This window comes from Canis lupus, chromosome 23 (genome assembly GCF_011100685.1).
Source record: "Canis lupus familiaris isolate Mischka breed German Shepherd chromosome 23, alternate assembly UU_Cfam_GSD_1.0, whole genome shotgun sequence".
Taxonomy (NCBI): Eukaryota; Metazoa; Chordata; class Mammalia; order Carnivora; family Canidae; genus Canis; species Canis lupus.
The window spans coordinates 45,138,735-45,160,130 of NC_049244.1; the positions used below are offsets into that span (position 1 = coordinate 45,138,735).

At 34.1% G+C, this 21,396-nt stretch overlaps 1 protein-coding gene across 7 annotated transcripts in view; it reads left to right on the forward strand.

Annotated features, from left to right (window-relative positions):
* RNF13 (ring finger protein 13) overlaps positions 1 to 21,396 on the forward strand; it is a 203,870-nt gene that overhangs the window by 138,873 nt on the left and 43,601 nt on the right. For all 7 annotated transcript variants that reach the window (XM_038571192.1, XM_038571194.1, XM_038571191.1 and 4 more), the window contains 3 exons: positions 709 to 799; positions 11,678 to 11,783; positions 20,634 to 20,727. In XM_038571192.1, coding sequence (XP_038427120.1) covers positions 709 to 799; positions 11,678 to 11,783; positions 20,634 to 20,727 — 291 coding nt within the window. The remainder of the gene's footprint in view (positions 1 to 708; positions 800 to 11,677; positions 11,784 to 20,633; positions 20,728 to 21,396) is intronic.

Sequence of the window (21,396 nt, forward strand, 5' to 3'; positions counted from 1 at the left end):
TATTATAAATTTAAGAGGATCTTCCTGAGTAATAGGTAATTTTTACAAACTTTTCTTTTGTTGGCATTTGATTTTGGTTTTGTGATATGGGAATAAGAGTCCGATTTCTTGAGACACCAAACCAAACAAAGCTTTACCATGAACTCCAGGCTTAGGAGGAAGTAGAAATTTACTCGGCTTTCCTATTCTATGCCCTTTCTCAACTTCTGTCAGCCCTTCACTCTGGAAAGCCATACATCTATGGTGTCATTTTTGAGACTTCTGTAAAGTGATCTTTTCTTACATTCTTTGGCTTATACGTCTCCTGGGAATGGGTATGTAAAAAAAAAAAAAAAAGCTTTATTCACTTTTGCATTTAAGCTATGTGTGGAAAGAAAACTTAAAATTTCTTCCTCTTCCTTTTCTAAGAGTTAATTATGTCCACAGAGGAATAAATCAAAAGGAAATATTAATATATCTCAATCTTCATAGGACTATTGAGATAGTATGGTAATGTATGTATGCAAAATGTTAGCTTTTGTTATTGTAAATGTGAAAGTATTTCTCAAGTACTGTGATTGATGATGGTATAGATCTACAATCAGGAAAATCAACCAATTTGAACTGATTGTAATTGTTGATTACATCCGCTGCTATTATGAAGAGACTAAAGTTAATTGTACACTAAGTATGGAATTATAAGAGTAATTTTATTATTCTTTTATACAGTTGATGTGCTAAAGAAAATTGACATTCCATCTGTCTTTATTGGGGAATCATCAGCTAATTCCCTGAAAGATGAATTTACATATGAAAAAGGGTAAGTAATGGATATAAAAAATAATGAGGTAGCTTAATATTCTTCTTTATAATAGGTTAGAATTTTATTAGTTTTAACCAAAGTTGTTTTATTTTATTTATTTTTTTCAAAGTTATGTTTTAAAATGAACTCTATTGTGCTAAATTCTCTCTTAAGTCATTATGATTGTGAGACTTTGTTGTAATATTTCTTCTGTGCATGATTACAATTGAAAATATACTAGAGAGCCTAAGGCCCTCATGTTGCTAAAGAGATACCAGAATTTCAGAGCACTTTGGTGGCTTAGTGGGTTAAGTGTCTGCCTTTGGCTGAAATTATGATCCCAGGGTTCTAGGATTTAGCTTGCTTCTCACTCTCCCTGTCTTCCTACCTCTGCTTGTGCTCACGTACTCTTGCTCTCAAATAAATATATAAAATTAAAAAAAAACCCAAACTTTCACTTTTATAGATTAATAAAACCACTGATATTTAGTAACAATGTGATTTACATTTATGACACTTTTCATTAAGACATTTATTAAAAAGATATTTTATAAACGCAATCCAAAACATTGTGTTATTGACTTAATTTTACAAAGACAAAAAGTTTGTTTTCAAGTTTAAAAAGTTTCATTTAGAATAAAAACTTCTAAATGGAATTTCCCCCCCAAATTTCATTACCAGGTTAACATAGATGGAAACTGGGGCCTAGCTGTTTCATGTTATATAGAAAACACTGCAATGAACACTTCAGAACTTCTTCCATGGAGCAGATAGTGGGCAGGAGCAGGCTTGTGACTAATAGGAACAATAACAATATTAGTAATAAAAGCAATAATGTTTATTTAGTATTTGGCAAGTGCCAGTACGACAGCAAGACAGCAAGACTTTTACTTTTGTTACCATTTAATTTTTACAACTCTCTAGAAGTTATTTTTATCTCTTAGCATCTACATTTTCCAAAAAAGGAAACTGGCACAGTGAAATCCAATTTTAATTATTTTGGGAGGGAAAATCCATGAACATTTGAGTTTGAAAATGCGTAAGAAGAAGAGGTAAAGGTTTTCTATTTAACTGTTTTGTCATTTTCCCTACACAGTTTTAATATTTAAAATATTGTTCACATATTATGTGCTCAGAATGTCTTTTTTAAGTTTGGAAATGTAATTTTGGATGTGCTATTAGAAATAGTTATGTGAGATGCTATTTTGTCAGCCATGCTTGTTTGGTTACTAGAGGGATGAACTTATATGGTTACCTCCATATTGTTACCTCATTTAGAAAAATTCTGTGTATTTTAATATGTGTTATAAAGAATGTTTCTTTTTGTTTTAATTATAAAATCTTGACTTTTTAAATTAAAAAGTAATACATGCTGGTAGAATATGGAAAAATTCAGAAATATAAAGCATTAAAATGAAAGTCTTTATGATGCTCTTCTCTAACAGTTACTTTTATAAAAGCTTGTCATTTTTCCCCATTTTTGAATACTCATATTAGTTGATGATGTGCTCACTAAAGAGAACCATGCAATATATAGTAGTTTTATAGCTTGCTTTATTTACTTAATATTTAGACCTAAGTCCATAGAACTTCTTATCTTAATTTGTGGGGTAGATGTATTATGGAATTTAAAAATTTTTGGATTTTTAGAAGTTAGGTGTGATTCCAAATATAGTTTGAGGCAGCATCCCTGAATCAAACAAATTACATATATCTATATCTGCAATGAATGCATGAATATTTTATCATGTCAGTTCAGTTCAGGTTTACTATCAGATGAATTGCCAACATTATTTTTTAAAGCTTTTTAGTTTTTCAGAATTGTGCATAAGGGACTGTAAACATGAACATAGACATTTGCCTCATCCGTCTGTCAGCTGGCCTTTGTGTCTGTCTGCCTGTTTGCATGCCTGCCTTCCTAACTATCTACCCACCAACCCATAAACTTATACTACTTAAAAAATATTATTATTATTATTATTTTAAGATTTTATTTATTTGTGGGGCCTGGATAGCTCAGTTGGTTAAGCATCTGCCTTTGGCTCAGGGAGTGATCCCAGGGTCCTGGGATCAAGTCTTCTCCCTCTCCCTCTGCCCCTCTGCCCCCCTACTTAACCTACAATGTTATATTAGTTTCAGGTATACAGCATATACAGCATATGATTTGATAATTCTATGTATAACTCAGTGTTCACCATACATATAATCCCCATTTGTGACTTTGCAGTGTTATTGACTATATTCTCTATGCTGTACCATTTTTTTTTTTTTTTTAATCTCTGCAACTCATTTTATACCTGGAAGTTTGTCATCTATTTAAGCCCCTTCACCTATTTCACTCATCACCATCCACACATCTCCTCTGGCAACCACCAGTTCTCTGTATTTAAGAATTTGTGTTTTGTTTGTTTTGTTTTTTAGATTCCACATATAAGTGAAATTTTCTTTTTAAAAGATTTTATTTATGTGTCAGAGAGAGAGAGACTGTGAGCACAAGCAGAGGGAACAGCAGAGGGAGAGAGAGAAGCAGGCTTTCTGCTGAGCAGGGAGCCTGACGTGGGGCTCGATCACAGGACACTGGGATCATGACCTGAGCTGAAGGCAGATGCTTTACTGACTGAACCACCCAGACACCCCAAAGTGAAATCTTTTGATATTTGTCTCTCAGTCTACTTACTCAATTAGCATACTATCCTCTAGGTCCATCCATGTTATCATGTGGCAAGATTTCATTCTTTTTAATGGCTGCATAATATTCCATTGTGTGTGTATGTTTGTGTGTGTTTCTGTGTTTGTACACATACACACCACATATTTTTTATCCATTTGTCTATTGATGGTTACTTAGGTTGCTTCTGTATCTTGCTTGTTATAAATAATGCTGCAATAAACTTAGGGGTGCATGTTTCTTTTTTAATTAATGCTTTTGTTTTCTTCAGGTAAATATCAAGTAGTGGCATCACTGGATCATATGGCATTTCTATTTTTAATTTAATTTTTTTAAATTTAAAAAATTTTTAAATTTAATTTTAAATAGTTAAATTAAATTTAATTTTTTAAAGAACCTCCGTGGTATTTTCCAAAGTGGTTTTGCCAGTTAACATTCCCACCAATAGTTCTAGATTTCCCCTTTCTCTAACATTCTAGCCAATAATTATTTATTCTACTTTTTATTATGGAAACTTCTAAGCATATTTAAAAGTAGAGAGATGAGTATAATGAATCTCATCATTCAGTTTCAAAATTATCAACCCAAAAAAAAAAAAAAAAAAACAAAATTATCAACCCATGATCAGTTTTTTTGACTGTCTACTCTCAAACCCCACCCTATTCAATCTCTTTATTTCCCACATCATGATTATTTTGAAGCAAATTCCAGCCATCTTGTAATTTCAACTGTAAATATCTCAGAGCATATCACTAGAAGACATCTTTACACATAAAAATGTAATTATTTTACTATTTTATGAAAAAGTAAACAGTAATTTAATATCAACACATTATTTTAGTTTTCAGATTTTCTCAATTGTCTGAAATTCTTCTTTTTTTTTTTTTTAAGTATTTGTTTCAAGCAGAATCCAAATAATGCCCATACATTGCAATGGTTCTTATGTCTTAAGTGTTTTTTGGGTTTTTTTTAAGCTACTTTTCATTGCAATGACTGTTGAGAATGAAAAAGGTTACTTTTATTTTATTTTATTTTATTTATTTTATTTTATTTTATTTTATTTTATTTTATTTTATTTTATTTTATTTTATTTTTAATAAATTAATTTTTTATTGGTGTTCAATTTACCAACATACAGAATAACACCCAGTGCTCATCCCGTCAAGTGTCCCCCTCAGTGCCCGTCACCCATTCACCCCCAACCCCCTGCCCTCCTCCCCTCCCACCACCCCTAGTTCGTTTCCCAGAGTTAGGAGTCTTTATGTTCTGTCTCCCTTTCTGATATTTCCCACACATTTCTTCTCCCTTCCGAAAAGGGTTACTTTTAATAATTACATAGAGACAACAGGCATAAACCACAACTCACCCAGGTAAATCAGGGCATGTGATGACCCTTTTTTTAATCTGTAAGTTTGCCATGTGTCTTTTTTCCCCCCCTAGTTACTTACTTTTTTAAAAAGTTGGATTCTGTAAAATTTATCTGAACTTTTCTGATTGCATCCATGGGATATTGTCTGGAATTTTTCTTTGTTACTTATTTTTCCTATTAATTGCTAATTAGTTCTAGAGGTTTGTTCTAATTCAAGTGTGATTACAAGGCCAGAAACAGGTAGTATAAGTATGCTTCACATATACGGTATTACGTATTTCCATCAGGAGACACATTGTATTGGTTCTCTATAATGTGAGGAATCATTGATGATAACTCTCTAAATCTATTAGTTCTTTAGGGTTTGCAATCTAATTTTATAATTCCTTCTTCATTATTTAGCTAAAATACTTCTGTAAAGAGAACTTCCACCTATTTGATTACTTTGATACACAGTCTGTTTAAGAAAGCTAAGATAGTGGTGCTTGGCTGGCTTAGTTGGTGAAGCATATGACTCTTGATCTTGGGGGTGTCAGTTTGAGCCCCATGTTGGGTGTAGAGATTATTTACAAATAAAATCTTTAAAAAAAAGAGAGAGAGGTATCTGGGTGGGTCAGCTGATTAAGTGTCTACCTCTTGATTTTGGCTGTGGTCACAATCTCATGGTCCTGGGATCCAGCCCTGCACTGGGTTCCATGCTCAGTGGGGAGTCTGCTTGGGATTCTCCCTCCCTCCCTCTGCCCCTCACTTCTGCATTGTGTTCTCTCTCTCTCTCAAATAAATAAGTAAACTTTAAGAAAAAAAAAAGCTAGGGTAAACAATTCCTTTCCTTACTTTACTGTTTCAAAATGATTTGATTCACTAGCATCTTCCAAAGATGATTTGTATATATGTTCAACCTATCATAATGAACTCATGAGTTAAAGCTCATTTAATATGCTTCAGCCCTTGCAGTTATAATCTTTATTGCTGTTCACATTTTCCCATTTCAAACTTCAAGTTTATTTATTTATTTATTTTTAAAGATTCTATTTATTCATTCATAGAGACACAGAGAGAGAATGAGAGGCAGAGACACAGGCAGAGGGAAAAGCAGGCTCCATGCAGAGAGTCCAACGTGGGATTCGATCCAGGGTCTCCAGGATCATACCCTGGGCTGCAGGTGGCGCCGAACCGCTGTGCCACCGGGGCTGCCCTCAAACTTCAAGTTTAATCCAAATTTCTTTTGATGTAAATCTGGAGCTCTTGATTGCTTCTTGTTTTCTGTATGACAAGATGTACCAGGCCTATCTTGTTCTTTTTCCTCCCCCTTACATGGAACCAATATTTTTTTCTAGGAGCTCTGTTTCTTTTTAATTGGATATGGTATTTAGAGACTGAGAGGTGATCATTGCTCCTTAGCTCATCACTATTTCTAGGGCTTTTCAGTGGATAAAACAAAGAACTATATATGCTTTTTGTTTTTTATTTTTTGGCTCTTGTTTTACAGGGTAAGACCTTCAGGTAGAATAATATATTTTTAAAGATACAGTAAATCATGAGCATATGCTACTGCTTCCAACCTAAATTCAGTATTAAAGGATTTTTACTGTACTTCATTGATCTTACATGTGTATTTTATTTTTATTTTGTTCATGCTCAAAGGCAACAAAATAATTATTTTCTTTTTTAATTGCACTGTAGACACACAATAGATGCAGAACAATACCCAACACTACTGTGTTTTTAAAAACGGTTTTTTCTTTGCTTCAGGTATATCATAATAAGGATCTAAAATCAAATTAGCATGTTTTAAAAACATGTAAAATAATTCTGTGGGGCAGTCTGGGTGGCTCAGTGGTTTAGCACTGCCTTCAACCCAGGACGTGATCCTGGAGACCTGGGATCGAGTTCTGCATCGGGCTCCATGCATGGAGCCTGCTTCTCCCTCTGCCTGTGTCTCTGCCTCTCTCTCTCTCTGTGTCTCTCATGAATAACTAAATAAAATCTTTTAAAAAATAATAATTCTGTGTTCTGATGCTACCAACTGGAAACACAGGTCTATTTGATACATGTTGCTTGTAGATTTCAGGGATTGCTTTTTACCTCCATTGTGGTTTTTATAATTAGGTGGAAACTTAAAGTCAATATCAACAAAACACAATGTAATGTATATTCAGAGAAGTCCAGCTTCTGAGTATCATCTGCTCTGTCCATTCTGTTCCATCTAACCTTTTAAGAAGTAACAATTTTAAAGTTTTTTCATTTCAAACTCATGACCTGAGATCAAGAGTTGTCCGCTCTTCCAACTTTAAAAAAGTTTTTGGTTTATTCTTTAATTCTTTAAAATTATAACCAAATACCTATCTCTTGTCCCTCATCTTTCACCCTCAATATATAAAGACTGTACCATATCCTTCCCCCCACCCCCACTTAATAGTATATCCTGGAGATTACATCATAGGAGTAGAAATATTCTTCATTCCCTTTTTTTTTTTTTTTAAAAGATTTTATATATTTATTCATGAGAGACACATAGAGAGAGAGAGGCAGAGACATAGGCAGAGGGAGAAGCAGGCTTCCTTTGGGGAGCCTGATTCAGGACTTGATCCCAGGACTCCAGGATCACTCCCTGAGCCAAAGGCAGATGCTCAACTACTGAGCCAACCAGGTGTCCCCTTCATTCCTTTTAACAGCTGCCTAGAACTCCATTTTGTAGATGGGCCACAGTTTAATCAGCCAGATCCTCTGTTGATGGACATTAGAATTGTTCACATTCTTTTACTCTTATAAATAGTGCTGTAGTGAATAACCTTATGTAGAAGTCTTTTCATGTTTTTGCTAGTATATCTTTGGATTCCTAGAAGTGGGATTGCTAGGTCAGAGGTTAAATGTATTGTGTTTTTGCTAGATATTATAAATTCCTGTCTGTAAAGGTTGTGCCAGCAAAATATGATGTTTCTTTTCCCACAACCTCATCAACAAAGAATGTTAGATGTTTTAGTTTTTACTAGATAGGTGAGGAATGGTTTCTTGTTGTAATTTTAGTAGTATTTTCTTTATATGAACAAACTGAGCATCTTTTCTTATGCATAAGAACTTTTCTATAAACTATTTATCTTTATCTCATGTTTCCTAGTAGCTTGTTGGTAAGTTTCTTCTCTATTTTTAGAAGGTCTTTACTTATTAGGTATGTTAACCATTTATTTGTTATATATTATAAGCACTTTCTAATACTTTGTCATTTTAATTTTACCGTGTTATTTTTATTTTTATAATTTATTTAAGTAAGCTCCATACCCAGTGTTATTTATTTTTTTATAAAGATTTTCTTAAGATTTATTTATTTATTTTATGATAGAGAGAGAGAGAGAGAGAGAGGCAGAGACACAGGCAGAGGGAGAAGCAGGCTTCATGCCGGGAGCCCGACGCGAGTCTCTATCCCGGGACTCCAGGATCGTGCCCTGGGCCAAAGGCAGGCACCAAACCACTGAGCCACCCAGGGATCCCCACCAGTGTTATTTTTAAAATACAAATATTTTAATATTTTCCAGTGGGCTGCTGGTCTTGAGTCTTAGGAAGTTTCCCTGCTTCTAGGTTACAGAAGAATATACTCACATTTATATAGTTTCATTTTTAACATTAAATTTCTGTCTTATTTGTAATTTTTCCTCTATAAAGCTTGAGAAATGGAACCGATTATATCTTTTGTCAAATAACCATCCTGTTACCCTAACACTGCTCCTTAAAATGCTTGTCCCTTCACCCAATTTGAGATGTTGCCATGTTTCCATACATAACTGAATTTTCTTTCTTTTTTGTCCACTAAGACCACTCTGGTTTTTGTTAAATAGGGATTTATAGGGGATCCCTGGGTGGCTCAGCGGTTTAGCGCCTGCCTTTGGCACGGAGCATGGTCCTGGGGTCCCGGGGTCGAGTCCCGCATCAGGCTCCCTGCGTGGAGCCTGCTTCTCCCTCTGCCTGTGTCTCTGCCTCTCTCTCTCTCTGTCTCTCATGAATAAATAAATAAAATCTTTTAAAAAAAATAGGGATTTATAATATGCATTAGTATCTGATAGGGCTAGCCTTCTCCCACTTCCACTCCTCTCTTTCAGGTTTCTCATAGTTATTCTTGCATACTTGTTCTTGCAAACAAAAATTTGTACAACTTTATTGAGACATATTTTATATTCTGTAAATTATACCAATTTTAAAGTATATAATTCAGTGATTTTAGTATATTTACAGAGTTGTGCAGCCATCACATTCTAATTTTAGAACTTTCCAGCATCCCAAATAGAAACCATATATATATTTGAAGTCATTTCTCAGGGAGATTGAGAAGTTAGATTATTATTATAAAATTTAGGCCTAAACACCTGGTTTGAAATTAGCCTGGGAACTCAATGCAAAGGAGAATAAGACACTATTTCCTGAGTGGCTTAGGGCTCTGCATCAATGATCAAATCTTAGCTCCAGACCTCATGGAATATACTGTATTTAGGGGTGGATGTGGAGGCAGTGTGGTAAAATACTAACACTATTTAAATATCTCCTTCAGGTATAGATTCACCTAGGACTAGGACATGAAGGATGAGGCTGTAGGCTCAGCTGTAGGAGCCTAGACAGAGGAAATAGAAATAAAGCTAGAGGACTGATTGTCTGTTGTAGTTCTCTACCCTGTATCATTACTATCACCACCATCCACCATTAGTAATTGCTTAAGAAATAGTAATGTTTTGAGTGTGCATTGAACTCTTGCTTTAAGATGCTTAAAACCTTCTATCAGTTATAGACCCTTTAAAAATTCTCACAATACATCTTGACAGTAAACTAAAATGGTTTGTGGTATAGCAGGCGAGCATTAATAAGACATAAAGAACACTAGATTTAGAACCTAGGTCTGTGACTCCTAAATATTGCTCACAAGAAAATTCTGGGACTGATTCCACTTCTGTGGTTATACATATATAGGAAGTTTTCAATAAAGTCTTTTAATTTCTACTGGGTTGGTTTGTTTAGCTCCTTCTCACCTAGCAGTTCTGTTCATTTCTTAGCAATCCTGGGGCTTGTCTCATAGGACAGGGTTTATTTGTTTATCTTATCCAGGCTACATATACGTTAGAAAGTTGTTAACATAAAAGGAGAAGAAGAAAACTAATGTGAGAGATGTAAAGTTTATTTTTGCTGATATACTTAGATGCTATAATGGGTTGAATTTAGGTATGCAGTACTCTGGCTTCTAACCCCTAACAATGTTCATTTATAGCAGGTCGGTAGGGGTGGGGTAGGAAAGTTGCAGAAGATTAGCGTTTTATGGACAGGCTCTTTTACTTAAAAGTGGCACCACTATTACTATTTCAGCCCTGGGCTCAGATGGTTTCAGAAGGTTTGTGCCAGGCATAAGGACATTACTTCCAGACGTGGCCTCATGCTGGAAGAGATGGTACCAAATACATCAGTCCAGGCCTGCTGCTTTTCTCTTTTTACCCTGAGTCATTTTTGTATTTTATGTAAAGCTACAAAGATGCATGTAAATCTTTTGTCATCTCTTATTCCACTGGAAAAGTGATTGAAATAAAAAGCTACTTTTATTCTAGCATTCTTAGCAGTTTGGGGAAAATATTTAAATTATTGGGGAAAAATTCCTTGTATTTTTTGTTTGTTTTTGTACTTAGTAAAGCTTGATAAAGCTCCCTGAATATGAATATAATAAACCATAGAATGAGGACTGAAAAATTGCTTTGGGACAGAAATAATTTGATTTCATATTATTTTTCTTAAGTTCTGTGGTGTCCTGAATATCTCTGTGTGGGGAAGGAGTTGACCAGTTTTTATTTCCCTTTTATTGAGAATTTTTGTTTTGCATTAAACCCTTGTGTTATGAAGTAGCAGGCTTCACTGTCTAAAAATTCGCCCAGCAGTGGGTTACAATGTAGTGTTAATGGCATCATACTAGTTGAGTAGCACAGGAATACAATGGAGAAAGCAGTCATATTACTGGCCCTTCCCTAGACTGAAGATATTTTCTAATGCAGGATTTTGCAGCCATGTAAAGTTTGCTCACACAACAAAAATAGTGTGCCTATTCTGATCACAGTTTCATTTCATGAGTCCCTGTCAATTTTTATGATAGTAATAGCACTGTAAGTAATAAGTTGGTTAATAACAAAGGGGAATAAGGCATGTAGTGTTCTCTGTCCCTCCCCCACAACATACATGTTTTAATGGCTTTTTCCAGGCAAGCAATGGGGAGGGTGGAGTATAGGGAGGAAGCTACAACTCCTATAAATTCCTTTACCAGTTTTTTATTCCGTATCTCACAGATGAATATAGAGTACTATAGGGGCTATGTCCATTGTACCTGGTGTAAGAAGTTCATGTAAAGCATATAGGGAAGAGGGCATTTTTTATTAATAGTGGCTTCAGAGTTTTACCATAGCAGGAACTGATGAATAGTAATTTGGTTGGGGTAGGGGTTTTTGTTGACATAGTACCCAAGGTACTACCATTGTTTTAATGCTGATTTTGCATGTAAAATAGGTAGAATTTTGCCCAGGTTGCTAAATTCAGTAAATGACACATTTCCAGGATGGACACAGTAAATATTGATTGGCTGATTTCCTGTACCCAGTCTAAAAGCTTCTTTAATTATGTAGGCAAGTTATTTTGTCAGGTATGTAAAATAAACTGAAAGAGAAAATATCTCTTAAATTATTGGAAATCATATATTAGAAAAATGAGATAAAAAAATGAGATGAATGTAGTAGATTGAATTGTAATGTCTAAATGCCTTTTAAACAGTGTTTTTGTTTTTAATTAACATTCTAATTTGGCAACTCTTAATATTTCTCAATTACTAATTTTTGTTTTCTTCTAGGGGCCACATCATCTTAGTTCCAGAATTTAGTCTTCCTCTGGAATACTATCTAATCCCTTTCCTTATCATAGTGGGCATCTGTCTCATTTTGATAGTCATTTTCATGGTAGGTAAATTAATGTTAAATATATTTTAATATGGATGGTTCTAAAAGATAATTGCTTTGAGTGAGAGGAGGCATATATTGTATGAATCCATTTGTATGATTGGGTGTAGAAAAGGTGAAGATAATCTGGGTAGAAAAATCAAAACAGTGATTGCTTCTGGGGACTAGGAAGGGTTGAGGGATTTACTAAGAAGGAACTTTCTGGGGGTAAGTCATGTTCTGTATGTTGAAAGAGGTTTGGGTTGCACAAATGTCTATACACGTAAGTTTTTTGCATTTCATTATATATAAATTTTACCTAAGAGAAAAAAACTGTAAAAGAAATATAATACTAAGCTCTAAGTAATGATACATGCTTAAAATATTTGGGGAGACATATACTCATTATCTGCAACTTACTTTGAAGTGCACTGTGAAAAAATGAGAAAAACAGGCGTATTGATGGATAAATAGAGGGATGGAAAGATAGATGATAAAAAATGTAATACAATGTTAATTGTAGAATCTAGGTCTTGAGTATATGGGTATTATAAAATTTCTTCAACTCTTCTCTGTATTTGAAACTTTTCATATTAAAATGTAAATAAAGAGCAGTATGAGTGCTTGAGGTTAAGGGTGATAACACATTATCTCCAAAACAGTGGTTACCAAAGTATGGTCCTAGGGCTATTTGTTGTTTTTTGGGGTCCCAGGACTCTTAATGGGTCTGCACAATCAAAATTATTTTCCTAATCATACCAAGATATTATTTGCTCTTGTCACTTTATTCTCTCAGGGTTTAAAATGGGAGTTTTGAAAGCTACATGGATTGTGATATCAAAACAAATTGAAGGCAGAATTAGATAAGACAAAACTTCTATATTAAGATAGATACTAAAAGAGAATTGCAACCATATAAAACAGTCCCAGTATTCTCATTTTTTATTTTTATAAAGAATATTTATGTTAACATTCAATGAGTTTATTATTATATGGACATTTTAATTAATTTAGGGATTAAATGCCATCTTTTTTTTTTTTTAAGATTTTTATTTATTGATTCATGAGAGACATAGAGAGGGAGAGAGGCAGAGACATAGGCAGAGGGAGTAGCAGGTTCCCCACAAAGAGCCTGATGTGGGACTCGATTCCGGATCCCGGGATCATGCCCTGAGCCAAAGGCAGACACTCAACCGCTGAGCCACCCAGACATCCCCAAATGCCATCTTTGAAATGTTCAGTCTTTCTGTGATACTGGGGTATTTCTTTTTCACTTATTTAGATCTTTTATATCCATCAGTTTAATAATTTTTTGTGTAAACATTTTCATGTCTCTTGTTAGACTTTTGAAATTGCATTTTCTAAGTGGTGTTATTACTATAAGAACATTATTGTTTTTTTAAAAACAAAGTTTTAATTTTTGAATAATGTTAGGATTAACAGAAAAATTACAAAGAAGAGCATTCTCGTATATTTCTCACCTAGTTTCTCCTATTGGTAACATTTTACATTACTGCAGTCCATTTGTCAAAACTGAGAAACTGACATTGGTACATTATTAGTAACTAAACTCCACGCTTTGTATAGATTTCACTAGTTTTCCATTAATATTCTTTTTCTTGTTCCAGCATCTAAAACGTGGCACCACATTTTATTTAGTTAGCATGTCTTCCCAAGCTCCTCTGTTCTATGAGAGTCTGTCAGTCTCAGTCTCTGTTTTCCATAACCTTGACATTCTTGGGAAATCTTGGCCAGGTATCCTGTAGAATGTCCGTCAATCTGATGTTTTTCTTACGATTACAATGGGTTATAGATTATTGTTGTTTTAAGATTTTATTTCTTTATTAGAGAGAGAGAGAGAGGGAGAAAGAGTGAGATAGTATGAGCGGAGTGAAGAGTAGAGGGAGAAGCAGACTCCCCGCTGAGCAGGGAGCCCAATGTGGGGCTTGATCTGAGGACCCTGGGATCATGACCTGGGCCGAAAGCAGATGTTTAACCGAATGAGCCATCCAGGCATCCTGGGTTATAGGTTTTTTGGGGAGGGGTAATGAGTTTTTAAAAATAGAGGTGAAGTGCCATTCTTGCATCATGTCAAGGGAGTACATGATATCTATGTAACATCACTAATGGTATTAATGTTCTTTTGTTGGCTAAACTGGGTTTCTCCTTTATTAATATTTTTCTCTTTTTCTATTCTATTCTTAGTTTGGAAGTGAGGTACTTGTATGGCCCACCCTAAAGGTGGGGAGGGGCAGGCAGGATCTGGAGTGGGGAGGAGGAGGACATAGTATCTACTACATATATTATTTGGAATTCTTTTGTAAGAAAGATGTGTCCCTTCTTGGCATTTATTTATCTATTCAATCATTTATTTATATTAATATATAAATGGCCATGGGGAGCTTGGTCAACCTGGGACATGTGTCCCTTTGATTTGATCCATTCTTTTGTTTTTCTAAGCACTTCTTTCGTATCTGGTACTATAAGAAGCTTCAGACTTGTATCTTTCTTGCCCTAGCCCTAGAATTAGATATTTCTCCAAGGATCCCTGTTTTTTTTTTTACTGAAAAATTTATTTAAAAACCAAGATTTGGACACTGGACATCATTTTCCTATATTAATCTTGTATCTACAAATTTGCTAAATTCTACTCCGGTAATTTGAGTTTGTTAATTCTCTTGGGTGTTCATTGTAGAGCAAGAATAATATAAAGAATAACAAAAAATACCCCTGGCAGAGTAGGAGTGGATGTAAATACCCTTAAACTAATAAAGATTATTGACTAAAAACTGAAAATGATCATTAAATGGTTAATTTATTAGAAGACTTCCCTTGAAAGTCAGAAACAATAAAAAAAGGATATATTGTTGAACCTCCTACTTAACATTATGCTTAATATATATAAATTGAGAGGGGGACAAAACTGTATAAGGATTAGAAATAAACCACATTTTTTTTTCTTTTTCCTTATTTAATAATAAAGGGGTGCCAAATTATATGTCTTTTATCTGTTACAATGATCATTGTTTTTTTTCTCTTTTACTCTGTTTTTATGTTCAATTACATTAATTTATTTTGTAAAATTAAAAAATCCTTGTATTTGATTATGATGTATAAATTTTGTCTTTGCATTTTGGATTACTCAGATTTCTAATATGCATCAGTTAGTTCTACACTTGTACATAGATGCAAAAATCCTAAATAAAGTATTAGCATTCTGAATATCAAGATAAGGGACAGTTTTAGTATTATGGGGCCAAAATAATCTTTTTTTAAAATGAAATTATTTTATTTATTTATTTATTTATTTTAACAGAGAGAGGGAGATAGAGGAAGAAAGGTGTGTGTGTGGGGGGAGGACAGAGAGAGAGAGAGAGAGAGAGAAAGAGAAAGAGGAGGGGCAGAGGGAGATCATGACCTGAGCCGAAATCAAGAGTCAGACACTTACTGACTAAGCCACCCAGTGTCCCCTAATGTATGTTTCTAAGAAATTGTCTATTTTATCTGCTTTCAAGTATAGTGGAATAAAGTGATTTATAATATTTATATAGTCACATAATTTAAAGAGAATTTTTTTAAAGATTTATTTATTCATGAGAGACAGAGAGCGAGAGGCAGAGACTGAGGCAGAGGGAGAAGCAGGCTCCATGCAGAGACCCCAATGTAGGGCTCGATCCCAGGACCCCAGAATCATGCCCTGAGCTGAAGGCAGGTGCTCAACCACTGAGCCACCCAGGCATCCCAAGAATTTCTTTTTATAAAAGAGAATTTCTACTATATGTGAAATGAGTTCTCTTTATTCATATTTGTCCATGCCGTTCACAGTGTTATATCAGAAGTTTATCTGTTTTGTCTTTCAAAGAAGTAAACCTTGAGGGTTTCTTCTTCCTTTCACTCAACAAATTATTTATTTTACATCTATGATGCACTGTTGTAGGGTCTGAAGATTCATCAGTGAACAACATAGGTAAAAATACCTGATGTAAAGCAGCTCAGAATCCAGTGGAAGTTACATTCTAAAGTCTTCACTTTCTTTATCTATCTTATGAATTTCTGCTTTTTAAGAAATCTGTTTCAGGGGTAGAATTTAGTGATTCATCAGTTGTATATAATACTCAGTGCTCATTACATCAACTGCCCTCCTCAATGCCCACCACTCAGCTGTCCCTTCCACCACTTCCCTCCCCTCTAGCAAACCTCAGTTTGTTTCTGAGAGTTTAGCATCTCTTATGGTTTGCCTCCCTCTCAGTTTTCATCTTATTTTCATACACACACACACACACACACGCACGCGCACATACACAACCATCTTCTTTATAAATTAATCTGTTGATGGACATCTGAAGTCTCTCCATATTTTGGCTGTTCGGGACATTGCTGCTATAAATACTGAAGTGAATGTGCCCCTTTGAATCACTGTGTGTGTATTCTTTGGATAAATCCCTAGTAGTGTAATTGCTGGGTCATAGGGTAGCTCTGTTTTTAACTTATGAAGAACCTCTACACTGTTTTCCAGAGTGACTGTGCCAGCTTGCATTCCCACCAACTGTGTATGAGGGTTCCCCTTTCTCTGCATCCTTGCCAATGGCTGTTGTTTCCTGAGCTGTTAATTTTAGCCATTCTGACTGGTGTGAGGTGGTATCTCATTGTGGTTTTGATTTGTATTTCCCTGATGCCAAGTAATGTGGAACACTTTTTTCATTTTATCCATTGGCCATTTGGGTGTCCACTTTGGAGAAATGTCTGTCCATATTTTCTGCCCATTTCTTGACTGGAATTTTTTTGTGTGTTTTGGGTGTTAAGTTTGATAAGTTCTTAATAAATTTTGGATAGTAGCCCTTTATCTGGTAAGACATTTGCAGGTATCTTCTCTCATTCCCTAGGTTGCATTTTACTTTTGTTGTTTCCTTTGCTTTACAAAAGCTTTTTATCTTGATGAAGTCCCAATAGTTCAATTTTGCTTTTGTTTCTCTTGCCTTTGGAGATACGTCTACCAAGAAGTTGCTGCAGCTGAGGTCAAAGAGGTTGCTTTCTGTGTTCTCCTCTAGGATTTTGATGGATTCCGTCTCACATTTAGGTCTTTCAACTATTTTGAGTTTATATTTGTGTATGGTGTAAGAAAGTAGTCCAGTTTCATTCCTTTGCATGTGGCTGTCCAATTTTCCCAGCACCGTTTGTTCATGAATTTCTTCTCTTAGCATCATTTTCTTCTATTTTGTTTGGTTATATTGCTTTTCTTTTCTAGCCTTTTCAGCTGAATGCTTATTAATTTTTTTCTTGTATACTCATTTAGGTTATACATTTCTGTTAAACAATTACTTTAGCTGCAACTCATAGCTTTTGATAAGGAATATTTTTATTTTAATTTGGTTTACATTAAATTTTTGTTGTTGTTATATAGGATGTTTCTTTATCATTCTTGATGTTTCCATCCATGTGAAGGGAGTACTCAATTACTATAACTCCTAGCCCTTCCTTACCCTTTTTACTCATTTGGTCTTAGGAGAGATGAAGTATCTTATCTGTGTGGTGTATTTGGGAAGAATTAACCTAGGGCATGCCTCATTCAGCTCTACTTTTCTCTTGAGATTAACCTGTCTATACCTCATCCAGGACTAGTTCTGCAATTTTAGGGGTGGGTGAAAGGAAGGCCTGTTCCATTCCAGAGTTGTTTTGTTTGTATCTGGGTAGATAAGGCAGTCTAATTCTATGGTTCAGTAAAAAGTTGTATTTCTTTCTCCACTGCATTAGGTATTCCATCTGCTTCATTATCTTATTTCTCAAGTTATTTAGAATCCAGGAGGCAAAAAGCTATGCTAATTTTAAGGCCCCATCAGAAACTCAAATATCCATAATGATTTCTTCCTTGATATATGAACTATTTTAATAAAGTTTTAAATTTCCATAATACATATCTTTCTTACATATCTTTTCTATTGATTTCTAATTTAGTTTTATTGTTGTCAGAAGACATTATAGATTCTTGATTATTTCCAAAGACCTGCTTTATGGTTAAATTTTGTGAACATCCCACACATATGTGACAATAATTATGGAGTAGAAAGCTCTCTCTTCCTATCTATCTATCTATCTATCTATCTATCTATCTATCTAGATAATGTATATATATATACACACACATTAGTTTGTGCTTGTGCAATTGTCTAATGTTTCTTTAAAAAATCATTTAAAAACTGCTTTATTGAGATAGAATTCATATAACATAAAATTGAACTATTAAAAGTATATAGTTGAGTGCAATTCACAGAATTCACCGAGATGTGCAATCATCTCAGTTCTCTATAGTTTTTTGTACTCTTGTGTTTTCTAAAACAATGCTAGACAATAGAATAATACTGTAAAGCCACATTTGTTGTAAGTTTAAATTTTCTGGTAGCAAAACTAAAAAAAATAAACAGGTGATATTAAATTAAATACTATATTTAACAGGTGATAATAAATTAAATACTATATATTAATAAATCTAAAATGTATTTCATCATGGAGTTAATATAAATAACTATAAAGTATATTTTACATTCACTTTGTACCAAGTATTCACAATCTAGTGTATACTTTATGCTTTTAGAGCAAATCTCATATGAGAGTAGCCACATTTCAAGTGCTCAGACCTATATGTACCCAGTGGCTACCATACTGGGCAACATAGGCCTGTAATCTTTAATTTCTTTTTTCTCTGCTTCAGCTATAAATTACTGAGCTCGTGAATGCCCATAATTTTATCATTTTTCTAGATATTTTTTAATCATTGTCATGACTACCTCCTAATGATTTTTGTCTTAAATTCTATTTTGATACATCAGCTTTTCTTTTGCTTAGTATTAGCATGGAATATCTTCATTTCTTTATTTTTTACCTTTATATTTTTCTTAATGTGTCATAAAGTTTTAATTTTTTATCTTGGAAATAGCATATGGTTGGAATTTTTAAAAAACCTGATGAATTTAATCCACTTACATTTTTGTGCTTACACATATGTCTGGAATAATTTCCATTGCTTACTTCTTATTTTTTCTTCTTTGCAGATTTGGAATATTCAACTCTCTCTGTCTTTTTCCTACTGGTTTAAAAACTTACATTATAGTGTTATTCTTCTAGTTGTTACCATGCTATTTTTTAATAAGCACTTTTGAAGTGTAATTAACATATAATAAACTGCACATACTTAAATTGTACACACACCCCTGTGAAATCATTACCATAATCAAGATACTGAAATATCAATTAACTCAAAAAACTTTCTCATTCTCTTTGATCATCCTTCTCTCTCACCCGTTCGTGTTTTCATCCTTTTCCCATCCTTCATTCCTAGGTGCAGATCTCCTTTTGGTCACTATAGATTAGTTTGTATTTTTTCAGCTTTATACACATGGAATCATACATTATGTACATTATGCACTCTTCTGTGTCTGACTTCTTTTTCTTAGGATAATTTTGAGATTCATGTATTTTATTGAGAATATTGATTCATTCTTTTTTTTTTTTACCCAGTTATATTTGGTTGTATAAATATATCACGGTTTTGTTTATCCATTTACCTGTTGATACGCATTTGAGTTGTTTATGGTTTTGGATATTACAAATAAAGCTGACGTGGACATTTGTGTACAAGTTGTTACATGGATTTGTATTTTCATTTCTATTGGATAAATAAAAGTAAGAGTGGGATGATTGAGACATACGGTAAATGTGTGTTTAAAGTTATTTTTAAAAAACCATCAGCATTCCAAAGTGGATATACCAGTAGTGTATCACAATGCCAGTTTCTCCACTTCCTTGCCAACACTTGATATAGTCTCTTTAATTTTAGTCATTCTAATAGGTGTATAGTGGTATTTGTGATGAATTGTCATTTCTCGTTGACTAATTATGTTGAGTATCTCTTCCAGTGCTTATTTGCCATGCATGTATCATCTGTGGTGAAATGTTTATTCAGATATTTTACCCATTTTTTCCTATTGAGTTGCTTGTTTTTTGTTATTGTGTTTTGAGTTCTTCATAAATTCTGTATACAAATCCCTTATCAAATATGCAATTTGCAAATATTTTCTTTCAATCTGTGGTTTGTCTTTTATTTTCTGACAGTTCTTTTGAGGATAGAAGTCCTTAACATTGATAAAGTCAAATTTGTCAGATTTTCCTTTTTATGGGGGCACCTGAGTGGCTCAGTGGTTGAGCATCTGCCTTTGGCTCAGGTTGTGATCCTGGGCTCCCCATGGGGAGCCTGCTTCTCCTTCTGCCTGTGTCTCTGACTCTCTGTGTCTCTCATGAATAAATAAGTAAAACCTTAAAAAAATTTTCTTTTTCTTTTTATGGATGTAACTCTTGGCATTTGGCCCTGGCCCTGTGGACTTCCTTTTCGTTCTTGCAAGCATAGTCACCTATAGTTGAAATTATTTTGTATATTTTATTCAGCATTTCTTAGTATTCATAGTACAGTGTTTTGTAGTACTTGTATTTAGTTTGCTGCTACAACTGAAAGTGTAGTGACTAATAAATGTATGTTTGAAAATTTTATGAATTTGTACTTACAGGAATTTTAACTCTGCCTTCTTCTTGATCCAGTGGAGTCTTTGTAACCTGTGGTCTATCATTTATATTTGCAAACAAACAGTTCTATGTTATTTATAATGTTTCTGTTAGAGTAGATAACTTAGGTCAGTGATTAAAAAAACGAAGGATAATGTGAGGTAAACTATTTACTTATGTAATTAGTGTTCAATTAATGCAATTAGAGTTTAAGTAAATTGGATTAATTTGCAGCAGCTATCCAGAAACTTGTCTATTATTTTAATGGCCATTTTCTATTTGCATGTTTAGTATCTCGTTTCTTTTTTTCTTTATTTTTAGATCACAAAATTTGTCCAGGACAGACATAGAGCCAGAAGAAACAGACTTCGTAAAGATCAACTTAAGAAGCTCCCCGTGCATAAATTCAAAAAAGGTAATTGAATATTTTTATTTTCTAAACAAACACCATTAGTTTATTTAAGAATACGTGTTGCCCTTACTCTAGTACTGTCTTCTGAGTCCTTGCCATATGCTATGCCTAATACTCCTTTAATAGTGAGTGAATGTGGGAGATGGTCTTTTGCTGAGGTGAACACAAGTGAAGGCAAGAAGGGGGTAAATGGTCTGCTGAGAATTTATAAACAATAGTGAAACTGACCAAAATGCTTTTTATTATCACCATGTGCCAGCAGTTACGAACCTAAATGGATATAATACTTCTGTGCATTAAGATTGTCTACTCCCACTAACCCTCCTTCCACTCTCTGTCCCACCATGTACCACGTTAACATTGTGTTAACTAAATACATAGTTAATGGTGTTGCATTAACTAAACACTCATGTGGCTATTATGTGTTTTAATATATTTTAAATGTATCATCTCACTTAATTTTCATATTTCTATGAAATGGATACTTTAATGGGCATTATGGATGAGGAAATAGAGGATCAGAGAGGCAAAAAACTTTACTGTCACACAGCCAGTCCCGACAGAGCTGGGGAGGTGTGTGGGTGTAAAAATCTAGTCAGTATAATTTCTCCTACCTGTGCTTTAGTACATGCTTGTTAAATCCTTCTGGATAGTAGCCCCAGACTTTTCAAT